Raw genomic sequence first — 19347 nt, forward strand, 5'->3', positions numbered from 1 at the left:
GTTGTTGTTAAGTGCCATCGAGTTTGTTCCAACTTACAGGGGCCCTGTCTGTACAGGGTTTCCGAGGAGTAGCTGGTGAGTTTGAACCACCGACCTTGTGGTACAAACTGACCTTGTGGTCCAGTACTTATCCTATAGCACCACACTAGAACTTGATTGCAACCTTGCAAACCCTATGGGGGCCGTTCTCCTCTGTCCTCTAGGGTCTCTATGAGTCGGAATAGACGCCATGGCAGTGGGTCTCACCCATGGGTGTGCGAAGCATTGGACATGAGGTTGCTATGCTGCATACATAATCTTTATAATTGCATCTCTGCTCATCTTTAAGAAGCTCTTCTAGAAGTGGAATTTCCAAATCAAAAGATCTGAACAGATGACTCTTTCAAGAAATGACTCCCAATCATAAGGACACTTTCAGTTAGTAACCCAAAGCTTAAACAGCAGAGCCACCAGGACCCCTTAGATGACTATTGTTGTTGTTAATTGCCGTCGAGTCCATTTTGACCCATAGTGACCCCTGTATACGGTTTCTGAGGAGCAGCTGGTGAGCTGGAACCACCACATTTGCCATTCAAATCAACCTTGCACTCTAATGCATTAACCTACAGAGCCACACCAGGCCTCCAGATGACTATAAATCAGGTTCAGTATTTTTCCTGTGATTGTTGGCTAGTTTGTACTTTTTTCTTTTGAGAATTGTCTTTGTGTTCCTGTAGAAGAAAAAATCCATTTCCCCTCGCTTCTTAAGTAATGAAATGACCTAGTGAAAGCTTCCAAACATTTCTTAAGCACCTTCCAATTGTGGTGTGTGCTGGGTTTGATCAGTGTCCCACAGCACGGTTTCCAGCATGGCTGCCAGAGTCAGGCTGGTGGGTCGATGCCCACTCACTAGCGGGGCCAATGCGCTCAAGCTTTACAACCTCTCTAAGCCCCAGTTTCTACATCTGAACCTCACTAAACTGCTTGAAGGTGCAAATAAAATCATACACATTGAGCCCTTAGTGTGATGTTCAGCTCATTCTAGGTGGCCAATAAACGTGAGCTCTCTTTATTGACTCCCACCCTTATGTCAGTTTGTCATTTTGTGCTGGGTGGTGTGTTGTTGTGATACTGGAACTGTGCTGCCACTACCAGTGTCACTCATGGTAGACAGGTTTCAGCGGAGCTTCTAGACTAAGACACACCAGGAAGAAAGTCCTGGAGATTTATGTCCAAAAATGAGTCCATGAAAACCCTAAGGAACATGAGCTCCCTAGGATGGAAGATACCACACACTGGCCAAAACCATGGACTCAAATATGCCAACGATTATTAAAACTGTACAGGACCAGGCAACGTTTCAAATAAGGCAGATGTAAGCATATGAGGGAGCTTCCAAAAGGTCACGGAAAAATGGAAGAAAAAGTAATGGAGTTTTCCCATGAACTTTTCGAAGCCCCTTTGTATGTTTGTATTAAAACTGACAGTTGGGTTTCTAGGAAATGAAACTATAAGCAGTAGTTTCCTTTGAAACCAAGACTCCCTCAGGGGTATAATATACAAAATGGTGCAAATGATTACTAGTCAGTTGACAGTTCGAACCTGCCCAGAGGTGTCTTAGTTCAAATCCATTAGTCACTCCATGGGATAAAGATGAGACTGTTTCCTCCCTAAGGAGCATTTCCACACTCTGCCTCTAGGGGTTCTGTGAGTCAGGATCGACTTGATGGCAGTGGGTTTGGTGTTGGGTTGCAATTACTAACTCATAATCTGCATCACATGTCACAGTTTAGCAAGGATGTGCACAAGTAGTCATGTTATTTGAGCCTCAAAATGGCCCTGCAAGCTAGTTGAGGAGATGCCGTAATGCTCGTTTTATAGCGAAGGAAACTAAGTCGCGGAGTATTTAATGATAGGCTGGGAGAGCCAGCCAGCACATGAGCCCGGGTTTCTCACAATCTGAACTGTTTTCCTTGTCTACTTATGGGTGACATTTATTATCATGTTTGGGTTTAGTTCCGTTTCTGTGAATCTAGTTTGCTGCCCTCTTATGTGCTCATTATTGTTTTAAAGTAATTATTGACTGTTTGGTCACATATAAGTGATTTTTATAGGAGCCCAGTTTCCCGTGTCTACTAATCACAAGCCCACTAGCCACCCCTCGGGAGAAAGATGAGACTTTCTTCTCCCAAAAAGGTGCACAGCCTCACAACCTTATACAGGGTCGCTATGAGTCCGAACTGACTCGAAGGCACTTAGCAACAATAATAACTAATTACTCAGACAGGTGCCCTTTGTGGACAAAAGCACAAAGTAACTAGTGATTTGTGTGACTACAGGAGAAGAAAATGCAACCCACAGAGATTATTTCCCCAATTCAAACACCTGCTTCACCCCCCACTCCAGTCCGTTTGGCCTCTTCTAAGCAGTTGTATCTAGCAAGTGTTGGTTCATTGGGAATTACTAAATAGCCTCATCATTCAACTTGATTATGAGACATCAGAAAGCTTTCTTCCTAGCAATAAAGTACAGATTCCTAAGCACCACTTTTGGTGGCTGGTTTTGGTTTTTCCCACAGAGATCACAGATAACGCTTACCATTTTTCCTCTTCTGCTCAAATGGAATGTTGAGGTTTTCTGATGGAAGAGAGCAGCGCATGAGCGAGGACAAAGTCAACCAAAGATGAGCCCACCAGTGTCAGCTAAGAGACAGAGAAAACACCAGTTTCACATCTCAAAGAAGGCAAAAGGTGGCAACTTAAACACATGTTTGAAAATGTGTTCATGAAAGCACCTATTAATAGTATTTACTTCCTCTAAGTTAGACAGTCTAGAAATAAACTCCATGAAAGCACTTCTAATGCTATGAAAGGTCCTATTTTATCTCCCAAGAACTGACATTTTAGACTACCAAAACGAGTCTTTATAGCCTGAAAAAAAGGTGTGCATATAGTTCGAGCTCTGTCTCCTCGTCTCTTCACTCTGTGCTCCCATATCAGAGCTCACACATCAAGTGCGCTTAAAATAGGCGCCTGTGTTCCCATGCTTACTGTACCTTTCTAGGTTGCATCGATTGATTCTATGTCTGGAGTCTTCTGGGATGAGGAGATGGAAGCTCAGAGACGCAGAGATGCCAGGCTGCCAGCACTGGAGGTGACAAGTGCACAGACCAGGCTGGGGGGCGGTGCCAGGGAGCAGTGGGGAGGAGCACGATTTCAGAAAGCACCCCAGACATGAGATTTGCAGAAACATCAGATTCCTCTTAGTTTCTCATCACAACTGGGGCAATGTTTTGTCTGAATCCAACAAAAAATCTTCCAGGTCAATCTTCCTTCTCTTCTAGAGTAGGATTTCTCAACCTCAGCACTATGGACATTTTTTGTCGGATGATTCCTTGTTGCATTGTAGAATGTTTAGCAGCATCACTGGCCTCTACCAGAAAGATATCAGGAGGACTGCCCCTTCCAACTGTGACAATCATAGACATCTACAAACATTGCCCTGTTGAGTGGCACTGTTGTATAGAGATATTAGAGATGATGTCTCAATTTGCACTGTTCTGCACATTTTGTAAGTAGTAGTTAAAGTGACTTTCACTTTAACTCACTTGAGTGAAAGAAGGTCAGTTGACCTCGTTGTTGTCGTTGTTAGGTGCCATTGAGTCGGTACTGACTCATAGCGACCCTATGCACAACAGAATGAAACACTGCCCGGTCCTGGGCCAACCTCACAATCATAGCTACACCTGAGCCCATTAATGCTGCCACTGTGCCAATCTATCACGTTGTGGGGTGGTCTTCCTCTTTTTCCCCAACCCTCCATTTACCAAGCATGATGTCCTTCTGGAACTGATCCCTCCTGACAGTATGTCTGAAGTATGAGAGATGAAGTCTGGCCATTCTGGCTTCCATGGAGCATTCTGGCGTTATTTCTTCTAATACAGATTGGTTTGTTATTTTGGCAGCCCATGGCACTTTCAATATTCTCCTCTAACACCATAACTCAAATGCACCAATTCTTCCACGGTCTTCCTTAGTCACTGTCCGACTTTCACATGCATATGAGGTTATTGAAAATACCATGATTTAGGTCAGCCATACCTTAGTCCTCAAACTAGCATCTTTGCTCTTCAACAGCTTAAAGAGGACTGGTGCACCAGATTTGCCCAATGCAGTACTTTGTTTGATATCTTGACTGCTGCTTCCATGAGTGTTGATGGTTGGTCAGAGCAAAATGAAGTCTTTGACAACTTCAATCTTTTCTCCATTCATATGGATGTTGTTTATTGGTCCAGTGGTGAGGATTTTTGTTTTCTTTACATTGAGGTGCAGTCCATACCGGAAGCTGTGCTCTTTGATCTTCACTAGTATTTTAAGTCCTCTTCATTTTCAGCAAGCAAGACTGTATCATCTACATATCGCAGGTTGTTAATGAGTCTTTCTTTAATCCTGATGCCACGTTTTTCTTTACAGAACCCAGCTTCTCGGATTATGTGCTCAGAATACATGTTGAAAAAATTTGGTGAAAGAATACACCATACAGTTTATTTTTATTGTTAGGTGCTGCTGAATTGGTTCCAACTCACAGAGACCCTATGTACAACAGAACAAAACACTGCCCAGTCTTGTACCAGTCTCACAGTTGTTACTATGGTTTCCTTAAAGTCTAGCATCATATAAAACCTTGTTTCTGAAAACGTGGTCACCAAGAGAATTTTCCCTCTTTAACTGATTATCAGGGGTGGTTCAGAAGCAGATGTCTTGTCTTCTAGAGAGGAAATGGGAAGAGTGCTGTTACATTGTGGGAACTGTAACCAATGTCACAAAACAAAATGTGTAGGAAATGTTGAACGGAAAAGTTATTTGCTCAGTAAACTTTCACCCAAATCACAATAAAAACAACAACAATGCAGAAGTCTTGTCTTTTATGTGGGAGTTCAATTGCTGGACACTGCCGCTCATGTGCAACCACCGCCCAACTGTAAGTGGAGACTTGCATGTTGCTATGACGCTGAACAGGTTTCAGAGGTGCTTTCAGACTAGGGGAGACTAGGAGGAAAGGCCTGGCAATCTACTTCCCACAATCAGCCAATGAAACTCTGTGGACCACAATGGCCTAACCCGTAACCAGTCATGAGGACGGCACAGCACTGGGCAGCATTTCCTTGTTGTAGATGTTGTGTGTTGGGGCCAACTCAATGGAAGCTAGCAAGTGTGTGTGTGTGTGTGTATGTACCGTTGAGTCGATCCGACCCATAGCGACCCTGTATAGGTTTCCTAGGAGCAGCTGGTGAGCTTGAACCACCAACCTTGCAGTTCAAACGGCTTTGCAGTCTGACACATTAACCCACAGCACCACACCAACTGTAGGTAGAGCCAAAATATGAGTAGTTATGGTTAAAGTTCTTTAGTCCACCTAACCGACCTGTAGGAAATTGGGAAAATATCAAGTTTGGTGTGGGGAATTCAGTGGACTATGATCAGAGTTAATATGTTGTGGTTACGTGCTGTAGCGTTGAATCCGACTCATAGTGACTTTATGCACAGCAGGATATTCAGAACGGAAAAGTCAATGGTGCCCCAAATCAGTTGGAAAATGATTCAACCCAATAATACAAGAATTGTTGTTGTTGTTGTTAAGTGTTATTAAGTCAGTCTGACACATAGCAACCCTGTATAGATAGGGTTTCTGAGGAGCACCTGGTGAGTTTGAACCACCGACCTTGCTGTTCAAACTGACCTTGTGGTCAAGCGCTTATTTACTGAGCCAGGCATTGTGTTAACTGCTTCATATGCATAATCTTATTGTTGTTGTTGTTGTTTAGTGCTGTCGAGTCGGTTCTGACCCATAGCGACCCTGTATAGGGTTTCCGAGGAGCAGCTGGTGAACTTAAACAGCTGGCCTTGCAGTTCAAATGGCTTTGCAGTGTGGTGCATTAACCCACAGCGCCACACCAGGACTCCGTATAATCTTATTAAGTACTAAAAATATAGGGAAAAAGTATATACTCTTTTTCCTTTAAAAAAAAAAAAAACAAAACAAAAGAATGGAAATGATGTAGAAGACTTGCTTTTCTTGCTCTGGCTCACATAGCTTGTCCTTACACGGGCAATAAGAATCACAGTCTTTCTCCTTCTCAGACCATTTTGTCATACAAATATATGTAAAAATCCAGAACTTTCATCCATCTAAACTAGAACTCAGTTAAATTGATAATGAAAGGAGAAACCTCATTCCAGATCATTACAAAAATACTATGTATTTGGGGAGAAAATGGACAAGATGTGCCTAGGTTCTCAGATGGTGTCTGGAAGGTTGGTGGGTGGTTTCATTTGCCCCTGGAGATCTACTTTCCACCCCTTTCCACCCTGCTTTGTGCCACTAGATGGCTGAGCTGAATGAACTCCCCTGCTTGTTGGTTTCTGGTCAGGATTGGCCAAAGGGAGGTCCTGATTGGAAACGGGAGGACAGGAGGAGGGAAAGGTAGGGATATTCATGTCCCTGCCTCTCTTCCTGCTGAGTGGCCTTGGCTTGGCTGCATCCCACTAATAAAACTCTTGCCAAGTGATGCTCTCCTCTCAGCCATTCACTCAAGTCACCACGGCTCTTCTCTTACCATTACAGACCTGGGTATTAAAGACTTTCCTGAGGTGCTGCCCCATCCTTGTTGATTACCCTCAACCCTGCTCAAACAGCGATAACCACTTTGTAAACTCATCAGGACCCTGGAAGATGCAAATAAAATGTGAATAAATGAAGAATGATATATTGTTATTGGAGCTAAGGGCTACAACTGTAAAAATTCGGACATGTTGTGTAAACCAATTTGTAAATGCCATGCAATCGCAATCAAATACCATAGGATTTCATGAAAAATTTCCTAGATTGACACTGAACTGGGGAAATGTTTGAAAATCCATTGGGCATTTCTGTTTAGCACAAAACTCGGGGCTATGTTATTCATGAATATCAGGTCTTTTCCTATAGGAAAGGGTATATTAACAAATATTTTTTATACACAGGTGACATTGAGTCTGACTGAGTTAAGAGCACATTTAAGAATAGTCAGGTAATTAAGGAATGCAAAACTAACAAAGGGGGGATTTCTCTTTCAGATATCTCAGCACATTATAATGCTGCATTGCCTAAAATGGTGTGGTGCCAGCACATCTAAGGAGCTCTGGCACATAGTGGTTACAACTCTGGCTGCTAATAAAACTACCAGCTGTTCCATGGGAGGAAGATGAGACTTTCTACTCTCATGAAGATTTACAGCCTAGGAAACTCTATACAGGGTCACTATGAGTCGGAACTGACTCCACAGCACATAACCACCACCACCACCGGCACATCTATGAAACAGAGGAGAGGTCTGAATTAAGTCATAGCGCATATCGGATATTAGTTTAAAGTCACCTCAGTGACGAAAAAAAAAACACAACAAAAACAGCTCCGACTAATTCCCCAATTCCAACTCATGGTGATCCATATATGTAGGAGTAGAACTACACTTCACAGGGTTTTCTATGACTGTGGTCTTTCAGAAGTAAATCACCAGGTCTTTATTTCAAGGAACCTCCAAATGGAAAGGGGAAAGTATTAAATAAATTCTTATATCATTACACAGGGGATAAAATAAAAGAATGTTATCTCCAAAAAAAAACCACAACACAGAAAAGACAATCATAATGACCAAGTGTTATTCAGGAAATAAACCCAATAATTAAATCCTGCCAATAACACATCAAGTGTGTAAGTAATAAGTATGTGTGATGCTGTAGGATAAGCCCTAGACTGCTGACCACAAGCTTGGTGGTTCAAACCTACCAGTCGCCCCTTGGAAACCCTGTAAAGGGTCATGGTGAGTTAAAATCAACTCGCAGCACTTAACAACAACAAACATATCAAATATAGACTGTATATTGATGTTAATGGAGACACACTATCAGGACCATAGCAGGAGTTGATTTAGTATCTTAAGGGTGTATGCTAACGAATACGGTCATATGCTAAATGTTGTAATTATAAGTTGTGTATGTGGCAACCACTAAGAAATCACAACGAAGAAACATTCAGAAGAAAGAAGGAAGAAAGCAAAAGGTTCATCACAAGAAAGCCGCCAAATACTAACAAAACCAGAAGTCAGAATAAAAAATAAAGGATATGAAACAATCCAAAAGCAAATAGCAAAGTGAGCGAGGCAGACACTTTGTTTTCAGTAATAATCTTAAATACCAATGGTCTAAATGCCCCCATGCAATAGGCAGAGTGACAGAATGGATTAAAAAAAAAAAAAAAAACTTTGTCCATCCTTTTTCTGTCTAAAAGAAACACAATTTCGATATAAGGATATAAGCAGACTGAAAGTAAAAAGACGAAGAAAAATATTCCATGCAACTAGTAAATAAAAAGAGTCATAGTGAAATCAGATAAAATAGATTTTTTTAAAATAATGTATTTTGTGTAAGTAGTTTGTGTAAGTTTACAGAGCAAATTATTTTCCATTCAACTATATATGCACACATTTTGTTTCATGACATTGGTTGCAATCCCGCCAAAAGAACTCCACTCTTTCCACTTCCTCCCTGTGTTTCCCCTTTCCATTCATCCTTCTTTCCTATCCCTCTAGCCTTCTGAGCTTTGTTTTTGGATAACTGCTCTTTTGATCTTGTATGTTGATTGTTCTTAGGGTTACATTCCTCGCGGGTATTATTGTTCACTTTATAGGTCTATCTCTTGATAAAATAGATTTCAAATACAAGTTTATTACAGGAGATAAAGAAAGGCAGCACATAATAATAAAAAGGTTAATCCAGCCAGAAGACATAATTGTTGTTGTTAGGTGCCATCGAGTCAGTACCTACTCATAGCGACCGTATGTACAACTTAACAAAACACTGCCCGGTCCTACGTCAACCTCACAATCGTCGCTACATTTGAGCCCATTGCTGCTGCCACTCTGCCAGTCCATCTCGTTGGGGGTTTTCCTCTTTCCCTCCCACCCTCCAGTCTACCAAACATGATGTCCTTCTCCAGCAACTGGTGCCTCCTGACAGTATGACCGAAATCTGAGAACAGAAATATATGTATATATGCACCTGACAACACTGAAGATTTTTTAATGACATTTTCAACTTCTTCTTTTGTAAAGGGTCTGATTAGATTTTCTACCTCTGCATTAGTTTGGGTAGGTCATGTGTTTCTAGGAATTTGTCTATTTCATTGAAGTTTTCAAATTTGTTGGAGTACGATTTTTCATAGTAATCAGTTATGATCTTCTTTATCTTTGTTGGATTCATTATAATGTCACCAATTTTATTTCTTAATTTGGTTATTTGCTTTGTTTGTTTTTTCTTTTGTCAGTCTACCAGCAATTTGTCTATATTATTGATCTTTTCAAATAATCAATCTCTTGTTTGGTTGATTTTGTCGTATTATACTTTTGATTCCATGCATTTCTGCCCTGATTTTTATAATTTTCTTTCTTTTTTTTTTTCTAGTAGCTTTTGGCTCTTTTGTTCTTCCTATTCTGTGTTCAAATGGCTGGTTTAGTTTAATTATTTTGGACCTTTCTTCTTTTTTTAAATGTAGCCATTTGTTGCTATAAATTTCCCTCTGAGTACTGCTTTTGCTGTGTCCCAAAGGTTTTTATATGTTGTGTTTTCATGTAGTTTGATTCTAGGAATTTATAAATTTCACTTTTGAGTTCTTCTCTATAATCCAATAATTTTTTAGTGGTGTATTAACTCGTTTGGAGCCCTAGTGGCATAATGGTTAAACACTTGCGTGATAACTAAAAAGTTAGTGGTTCAAACCCATCAGCTACTCAACAAGAGAAAGATGTAGTAATCTGCTTCTGAAAAGATGACAGCCTTGGGAACTCTATGGGCAGTTCTACTCCATTTACAGCAACACTGTGAGTTAGAATCGACTCAATGGCAATAGGTTTGGGTTTGGATTTATTTCATGTCCATGTATTGGTTTATTTTTTCATGTTAAATTGCCATTAGGGTCAGAGAAGATGCTTTGTATGATTTCAATCTTTTAAAATGTGTTAAGACTTGTTTTGTGCCCTAGTATATGGTCTCTTCTGGGAAATGGTCCATGTGTGTGTTGGAGCAGAATGTCTATCTGATGCTGAGTGAAGTGTTCTGTGTATGTCTGTTAGGTCCAGTTGGCTTAGGGTTTTATTTATTTAGATTTCTCAGTGTCCTTAGTGATCTTTTGAGATAGTGTGTCCATCACTGGAAGTGGTATGTTGTCTATTTTTCTTTGTCTATTAATTAGTATTTGTTCCATGTATTTTGGTATTGTTCTTGAGTGCTGATAAGTTGATTCCAACTAAGAGCAACCCTGTATAGGGTTTCCAAGAAGCGGCTGGTGAGTTTGAACCACCAAGCTTGCAGTTAGCAGTCCAGTGCTTCTCCTATGGTGCCACACCAGGACTCCAGGATATCCATTATCACCGTTGTCACCATTCTTATTCAGGGAGTCCTAGACAGTATAAGATAAGAAGGAGAAGTAAAAGGTATCTAAATTAGAAATGAAGAAATAAAACTATTTGCAGATGACATGATCTTATACATGTTGTTATAGTGTTATTAGGTGTCATAGAATTGGTTCTGACCCACAGACCCCATGAGCAACAGAGTGAAACACTACACAGGACTTCACCATCCTATATATATAGAAAATCCTAAAAAGTCCATAAGAAAACTGCTGGAACTCAGAGGAGAATGTACAGGTACACACAAATATTAGTTAGGTTCCTCTACACTAACAAAGACTACACTAAAAAAGAAACCAAGAAACAATACCATTTATAATCATCCTCAAATTGACAAAATACTTAAGGATTAACCTAACCAGGCACATAAAGTAATTATACATTAACATCTTAAAACACTACTAAAAGAGACAGACAAAAATGGAAAGACATCTTATGGATTAGGAGACTTAATATAGCGAAAATGTCAATTCTACCTAAAACAATCTATAAATACAATGCAAGTGATACAACTCTGCTTACTGGAAGCAAAGAGGATTTAAAATACTTACTGTCTATAGTATGGTTCCCTTAAAAATTAACAGCCTCGGAAACCCTGTGTAGGGTCTCTATGAGTTGGAACCGACTCCACGGCACATCACAACAACAACATAGTACCACACCAGGTATCTACCAGTTTGTTGTTGTTCGATGCTGTGGAGTTGGTTCTGACTCACAGTGACCTTGTAGAGAGTTTCCTAGGCTTTAAATCTTCAAAGGAGCAGAACGTCTCATCTTTCCCTGATGAAGCGACTGGTGGGCTCCAACCGCAGACGTGGTGGTTCGCAGTCCAGGCCCTATTGTATGGAGACACCGTGCTGCTGTTATATGCCCTGGAATTATTTGCTAGAGTGGTGCTGTGGGGTAATGTGCTGGACTGCAAGGTCAGTTTGAACCACATGGTCAGCGGTTCAAGCTCACTAGCCACTCCTCGGACACCCTATACAGGGTCGCTATGGGTCGGAACCGACTCGACAGCACTTGACAACAACATGTTCATTGCTGGAATTCTGGTATGATGCTACAGGATAAGCACTGAGCTGCTAACCACAAATTTGGTAGTTTAAACCCACCAGTCTCCTTTCAGAAATCCTACACAGGGTCTCTATGAGTTAGAACTCACTCAATGGCACTTAACAACAACCACATCAAATGTTCATTGCTGCTCTATTCACAATAGGAAATACATGGAAACAAAGGATATGCCCATCAACAGAGGAATGCGTAAGAAAATCATGGTACTTACATGCAATGAAATACTGCTGGTTTTATTGTTGAATGCCATCATAGGAACCCTCTATATGGTTTCCAAAGCTGTAAATCTTTGTGGGAGTAGAAACCTCATCTTCCTCCTGCAGAGTGGCTGCTGGGTTCAAAGTTAGCAGTTCAGTGTTTATCCTCCAGAGCCAACTGTGGAGATTGTAAAAACAGCACACCCACAATAAAAATGAGTGTCTGAGCAGCTATGGATGAGTATAGGCAAACAGATATATGGGTAGGTACAGGTGTATACATAGGTAAGGACAGATAGAAATTTCTATACCAATCCGCCTCCCCCCGCCCCCCCAAAAAAAACTAGAAAACAACCAGACCCACTGCCACTAGTTCACTGCCGACTCACAGCAATCCTATTTAGGGGTTTCTGGGTCTGTAAATCTTTACGGGATCAGACAGCCTCATTTTTCTCAGAGCTTCAGATTAGAGCTTATCCTACCGCACTCCTTGTTGTTAAGTGCCATCAAGTCAGTTCTGACTCACAGAGACCCTATAGGGCTCCAAGCAGTGATTGATGAGTTTGAAACATTGACCTTGCTGTTCAAACTGATCTTACAAGCACTTTGTTATTGTTGTGAAGAGCCATTGAATCGATTCTGACCCAAAGTGACCCTGTATAGGGTTTCCAAGGAGCAGCTGGTGAGCTTGAACCATCAAACTTATACTTCAAACAACTTTGCAGTCTGATGCATTAGCCCACAGCACCACACAAACACTTGTTATTGTTGTTGTTGTCAGGTGTCATTGAGTCAGAACCAAGTTATAGCGACCCCATGCACAGCAAAACGAAACAATGTCCGATCCTGGGCCAACCTCACTACCGCTGCCACACTTGATGCCTTCAATGATGCCACCTGGCTGATCCATCTCCTTGGGGGTCTTCCTCTTTTTCTCTGGCCCTCCATCTTACCCAGCATGATATCCTTCTCCAGCGTCTGTTCCCTCCTGACAATATGTCCAAAGTATGAGAGACAGAGCTGAGCCATCCTGGTCTTCAAGGAGCACTCTGGCTGCACTTCTTCCAAAACAGATCTATTGGTTCTTTTGGCAGCCCATGGCACTTTTAGTATTCTCCTCCAACACCACAACTCAAAGGCATCAATTCTTCTACGATCTTCCTTATTCACTGTCCAGCTTTCACATCCATATGAGGTTATTGAAAATACCATGGCTTGGGTCAGGCGCACCTTAGTCCTCAAGCTGACATCTCTGCTCTTCAACACTTTAAAAAGTTCCTGTGCAGCAGATTTGCCCAATGCAATCTTGACTACTGCTTCCACGAGTGTTGATAGTTGATCCAAGAAGAATGAAGTCCTTGACAACTTCAATTTTTTCTCCATTGATATGTGTAAATACAAATATATGAGTGCAGGCACATATATTCATTGAAGACAAAAATACAGTTACTCTATAGGTGTGGCGCTGTGGGTTAATGCACTGGACTGCAAAATCAGTTTGAGCCGCAAGGTCGGTGGTTCAAGCTCACCAGCTTCTCCTTGGAAACCCTATACAAGATTGCTATAGGTCAGAACTGACTTGACGGCACTTAACGACAACAATAGTCATCTAAGGGGTCCTGGTGGCTAAGAACAACAATATAGGGGGAGCAACAGCACTAGTAAAGCATGCTTACTATGAATAATGGAATGGCCAATCATTCAAAATCAAAGAGGCAACATGAACCTAAGGACACGATTGAGAAGGGATGGGAAGGAGGGTGGAATGGAAATAGCAACCACAGGAAGAAGGAAGCGGGACAACTGTTATTGCATGGAGGGGATTACAATCATTGAGATGAAATAAAGTGTCTGATTCGTTGAATGTAACACCGATGATCTTGTCTGTAAACCTTCACTCAATTCACAATAAAAGGTTCAAAAAAAAAATACAGCTACTCCTCAGACATCACCAACATTGGTCTTTTGGGGTTTGAAGGCTTAGGACCATAGTCTCATGGGACAACTCAGTCGATTGGCATTATACAGTTCACAAAAATCATGATCTGTATCTTAGTGTCTGGAGTCTTAAGAGCTTGCAAGCAGCCATCTATGACAACTACAGGTCTCCACTGACAAGGAGCAAAATAATAAGAAGGTAACCGAAAACTCAGAGAAGAAACAAGTTTAAGGGAGCCACAACTTCATGCACTCTGAAGAACTAGATGGTGCCCAGCCACCGCCCCTGATCATTCTAAATGGGATCACAATAGTTGGTACTAGATATAGTGTGTGTGTGTGTGTGTGTGGTGGTTGTGGTGGGGGAATTGGAACAGAAGTCATATTGTTATTCATTTATTTTTTAGAGTGAGATAAACTTGGGACATTGGTGGTTGTGGTGGGGAATTGGAACAGAAGTCAAATTGTTATTTATTTATTTTGGAAAGTGAGATAAACTTGGGGCAGTGGAGAACAGGACACTTTCTGAGGCTGTTGTCCTGAGAAACTCTTAAAGCCCAAAGCTGAGTCTATCGCCTGAGATCACCTTACAGTGAAATAGCAGAATGGCACACAAAATAAAGGCTATTACCCATAAGATCAGTGCTCTACTTAAAAACCATCCACATGAGATCAGACCTGGTAGTGTAGTGGATTATGTGTTGGACTACTACTGGAAGGTCAGCAGTTTGAATCTACCAGCTTAACAACAACAGCAACAACAATTGTTTGATATTAAAAAGACTTCAGGGGGATATTTTTGGCTAAAGACGTAAGATTTTACAGTCTTGGAAACCCTATACAGAGTCGTTATGAGTCGGAACTGACTCTACAGCACACAATCACCAACCACCACCACCATGAGATCAAAAGTTTAGCAATTACTCCAAAGCAAAGATGAGAAGATAGGGAACAGGGAAACTAGAGTACTGGAAAGGGAACAAACAAACAGAACACAATTAAAGATAATGCTGACACATTGTGATAAATGTAAGTAATGTTATATTAAGTGGGAGCCTAACTTGCTGTGTAAACTCTCAGAAAAACTCAATAAAATAGGATTAAAAAATTTAAAACAAAGTACTTCCTGTAGAAATATTGCGAAATATTGAAAAATACCAAAAGGAAAATAAAAACCATTTAGAGATAAAAATAAAAAAGTACTAGAAGAAACTATAGTTAAATATTTTTCTAATGTTGAAGTGGGAAAGTTTTTCTCAATAAGACAATAACAAAACAAACAGCTAACCAACCAAACAAAAAGCCACCATCAACAACTGTTTCTTAAAGAAAGCAATGAAAAATCTGATGACATAAAAATAAATCTGCTTACTTTTTGGTAATGTGACGGATGCCTGGCTATGTGATGGGTAAAGACATACTTCAGTTTCATGTGGAAAGATCCTGACAGTATATTAGGTATTTAGCATCATGTTTATACTTTTGTATTGTTATTTATCCCTTGATCCGTAGCTCTTCGATCCCCAATGATATTATAGACTCTTGTAGCTAAGGATTCATTGTCTCCAACATCTTGTCCATGTTGTTGTAGTTGTCAGCTTGGCTCCGACTCATAGTGACCTTATATGTAACAGGAAGGCTTTCTCTCTCTGTTTACTCTGGGGGAAGGTCCTTGCTTCTTTTCAAATTCTATTCCTGAATTCCTTGGCAATAACATAATGTGTATCTTACCTTCCTTCCCCGCCCCCCCCAAAAAAAGTGTCAACAATTCATTCTTTTTTTTTTTTATGTTTTTATTGTGAATTGAATGATAGTTTATATGGGAGAACATTAGCTTTACATCCATCCTATAGTATTTCATTTCACTGCAATGATTACAATCCTCTCCATGCATCATCAAACAACCAAAGGGTTTGCAAGCCTGCCCCCCACTGTCAGCACACAGACCCTCTCCCTCCCTGAGTCCAAAGTTCCCAGCCGCTCCATTTCTCCATGTCATCACCTCTGGCTCCATCTCTTACCCTCCATTTGCTTGTTTTTTGGCAATCCACTTTAGAAAAATCAGTCACTGAAAACCCAATTGAGCATAGTTATACTCAGAAATATATGGGCTCACTAAAAGTCTGAGTTGACTTAATGGCAACTGATTATTATTATCATTAATTTAAAACTGTTTATAGTGAATTGAGTGTAGGTTTACAGAGCAGATGATCATTTCTACATTCAACCTGGTTATTATATTTAATATTCTGTGTTAGAAACTAGCAAATAGATCTTGAGCCTACCTTTTGTAAAGGGACATGTGGAGACAGAACAGAACACACCCTACATACTTTCTTGTTAGGCAGTGTTTTTTTAGTACTGTGAAGCCCCCTATGTCAAAATTAACCTTGTCTTTCAGCCTCCCACCCTCATTCCCCATTGAAACTGAAATATGAAGCACTTCACTGATTAGCCCTGTAAGTTTCACTTTACCATGAAATGAAAGTAACAGGATGTGTAGATTCGTATCACACAAAGCTTCCCTCCAGGTTAGAGCTGGTCTAAACTATGTACTGAAGTTCACCACGTTCCAGTGATCATACCATCCCTAAACTGACTAATTTAATCAACCATTTTATTTGCTCATGATTCTGAAATGAGGCACTGAGAAATGGGGACTCTGAGGTTTAAGCTTGTTGTTATTGTTAAGTGCCATCGAGTCAGGTCTGACTCATAGCGACCCTGTTAAGGGTTTCTGAAGAGCAGTTGCTAAGTGTGAACCACCGACCATGTGGTTCAAACCGACCGTGGTCCAGTGCTTATACTACAGTGTGGCTATAGTTACAAATTAACTCCCTCCCTAACTACATTCCATAATTAATTACTCTTTTTTAATGTCCAAACCAGAACTTGTGGCCCATATGACCATGGTAGCTCTCCTTCCAAGAACAAAGACAAAATCAGCTAAGAGCAATGATTGAAACAGTCACTCTGTCCGGAACATGACCGCCCTAACTACTGGAATAGAAAAACAATACAACAATGCCTGACAACAAGCTCTATGTTCCTGATGTTTTTTCCCCTTAAAAAAGCAGATCTGAGAGATTCCTGCTCCTTTGTCTTTCTGTCTATCGATACTCAATAACTTGACTCTTCGATCTAAGAACCAATGTATAAGTGCTTAGCAAGTCTTTGCATTGCACTTGCCAGTGTCCTATTGGCCAAGTTCAGGAGTCCTGGTGTGGCACTGCAGGGTAATGCACTGAACCGCAAGGTCGGTTTGAACTGCAAAATCGGTGATTCAAACTCACCAGCCGCTCCTCAGAAACCCTATACAGGGTGGCTTAAGTCAGACTCAACAGCACTTAACAACAATGTTGTTGTTGTTAAGTGCCGTCGAGTCGGTTTCGACCCATAGCGACCCTGAATAGGGTTTCCGAGGCTGTAAATCTTTACGGGAGCAGATCGCCTCATCTTTCTCCCGCGGAGCACCTGGTAGTTTCGAACTGCTGACCTTCTGGTTCACAGCCCAATTCGTAACCACTACGCTACCAGAGCTCCTTACTTAACAACAATAGCAAGAGTTAATGTGGGAGGGTCTTACACAAGAGCATGAATACTGGGAGAGGTGGTGGTTCATTATTTTTGTTGCTGCCAAGTGCCTTTGAGTCGGTTCTGACTCATAGTGACCCTGTATAGGGTTCCAAGGAGTGGCTGGTGGGTTTAAATCACTGACCTTTCAGTTAGAAGTCCATTGTTTATCCTTCACCACAATACCAGGACTCTCAGGGTAGTTCATTGGAAACTACTAAAGAAACAGCCTACCACGTGCAGTATACACAACAGAAAGGTAACGTGATCAATCGGTATTTAAGTCAAGATCGATTGCTTCAGATTCTTTGAGGGCTTTTGGACTTAAAAGGTATTGCTTTAGAAAACCACACAGCCCTTAAAGTTCTAAATGGGTAAGAAAATGTAAAAATATGCTAAAAGTCAACAAAAAAGGGAGTATATCGAACCTAGACCTTTTCTAAGGGGTGACAATCAAGCTTACTTGAACTGGACTCAGAGGGAGACCTGCCCTCTGTCCTGACTTCCAAAGCTTCTATGCAAACGTCCCTGGAAAGATGCTGTTGTTGTTGTTGTTGTTAAGTGCCATCGAGTCGGTTTCGACCCATAGCAACCCTGTACAGGGTTTCCGAGGGTGTAAATCTTTACGGGAGTAGAAAGCCTTATCTTTCTCCCGCGGAGCGGCTGGTAGCTTCGAACCGCTGACCTTAAGGTTCACAGCCCGATTCGTAACCACTACGCTACCAGAGTGATGTCAAATGGATTCTGACTCAGTGGCCTTATGCACAACAGAACGAAACACTGCCCAGTCCTGCGCCAACCTCACAGTCATTGTTACGCTTGAGTCCATTGTGCTGCCAGTGGGACAATCCGTTTGGGGGTCTTTCTCTTTTTTCCCCCCAACTTTTTATTGTTAATTGAGTGAAGCTTTATATTCAACAAAATGTACACTTTGTTTCATCTTGATGATTATAATCCCCTCCTTGCAACAAGAGTTATCCTACTTCCTCCCTGTGGCTCCCCATTTACATCTTATATTTCACAAATGAACAAAGGAAAAATAATTGATGTGCACATACAAAACAAAAAATAGATATTCATTTAAATGTCCAAAGGGCACATTCTGCAAGCCAGCCTCCTGCCCACAGGCACACAGCCTCACTCAATCCATGGGCCTGAAACCTGCACCTGCGCTGTCTCTCCATGCAACTGCCTCTGCCCCCATCTTTGCTGTCTTCACTTTTCTAGGTAAGGGATCTCATGCTCCACTCATTCTTTTCCTTCTTGATGGTCCTGGGATCGTCTGTTCCTGAAATGAAAAGTTAACTACTCCCCATTTTTAGTTACACATCTTATACCATTACAGTTGGGAAAATCACAATTAATCCTGCTAACAGTTGCTCACAATTGAATCATAAAATCCTATCACCATCATCTCCCATCCCCTTTCAGAAGATCCATCTGGAAAAGAGGAAAACTATTTAGCCATAATTCTACCTTACCCACCTCATTCTGAAACTAAGCACACTCATGAAAACTTGGAAGCCAGGCACTGTATACCTTTATAGTTCCTCCATTTTTGATAACCAGTGTCTAAATCCTCTCTCAACCCAGTGCACTGAGGAAACAAGTTTGTTCCTTGATAGGAAGAATCCTTCATTCCAGTTGGAATTTTGAGCAGCTGCATCCATAAGCAAAAGTCCAGTTCATCAAAGTGTAGGAATTTACACTCATTCACAGTATCAAGCATCTTTATCTTCATCTGGTTGAGTTCTGGTCAGCTAGCCATCCAGGCTAGGTCAAATGGGTACTAGCTGCAAGTTTGGGAGTTCATGCACGCCTCCATGCACTTCAGACCTGCTGGCTGCTTCGCTCTCAGCTCTATTCCCCAGGAGCTAGGTCAGTGCCCATGGGCTCAGGAGTTCACACATCTCCCTAAACTTCAGAGCAACCAGCCCTTCCTCTTCTCTCTTTCATCTCAAGGTCAATGGGTGCCAATGAAACATGGCCAAACTCAGCCCATGTCCTCATTCTGTATTTCCCTGACTTCCACTCACAAGTAGACCACAATAGTCACCAGTGAGCACACTAGACTGCTCG

General features: G+C 41.3%; 1 protein-coding gene across 1 annotated transcript in view; it reads right to left on the reverse strand.

Moving 5' to 3' along the window:
- TLR7 (toll-like receptor 7) overlaps positions 1-2665 on the reverse strand; it is a 29417-nt gene extending 26752 nt beyond the window's left edge. The window contains exon 1 of the mRNA XM_006835629.1: positions 2578-2665. Coding sequence (XP_006835692.1) covers positions 2578-2580 — 3 coding nt within the window. The 5' untranslated portion in view covers positions 2581-2665. The remainder of the gene's footprint in view (positions 1-2577) is intronic.
- Positions 2666-19347: the final 16682 nt, after the last annotated feature.

This window comes from Chrysochloris asiatica, unplaced genomic scaffold (genome assembly GCF_000296735.1).
Source record: "Chrysochloris asiatica unplaced genomic scaffold, ChrAsi1.0 scaffold00018, whole genome shotgun sequence".
NCBI classification, from domain to species: Eukaryota; Metazoa; Chordata; class Mammalia; order Afrosoricida; family Chrysochloridae; genus Chrysochloris; species Chrysochloris asiatica.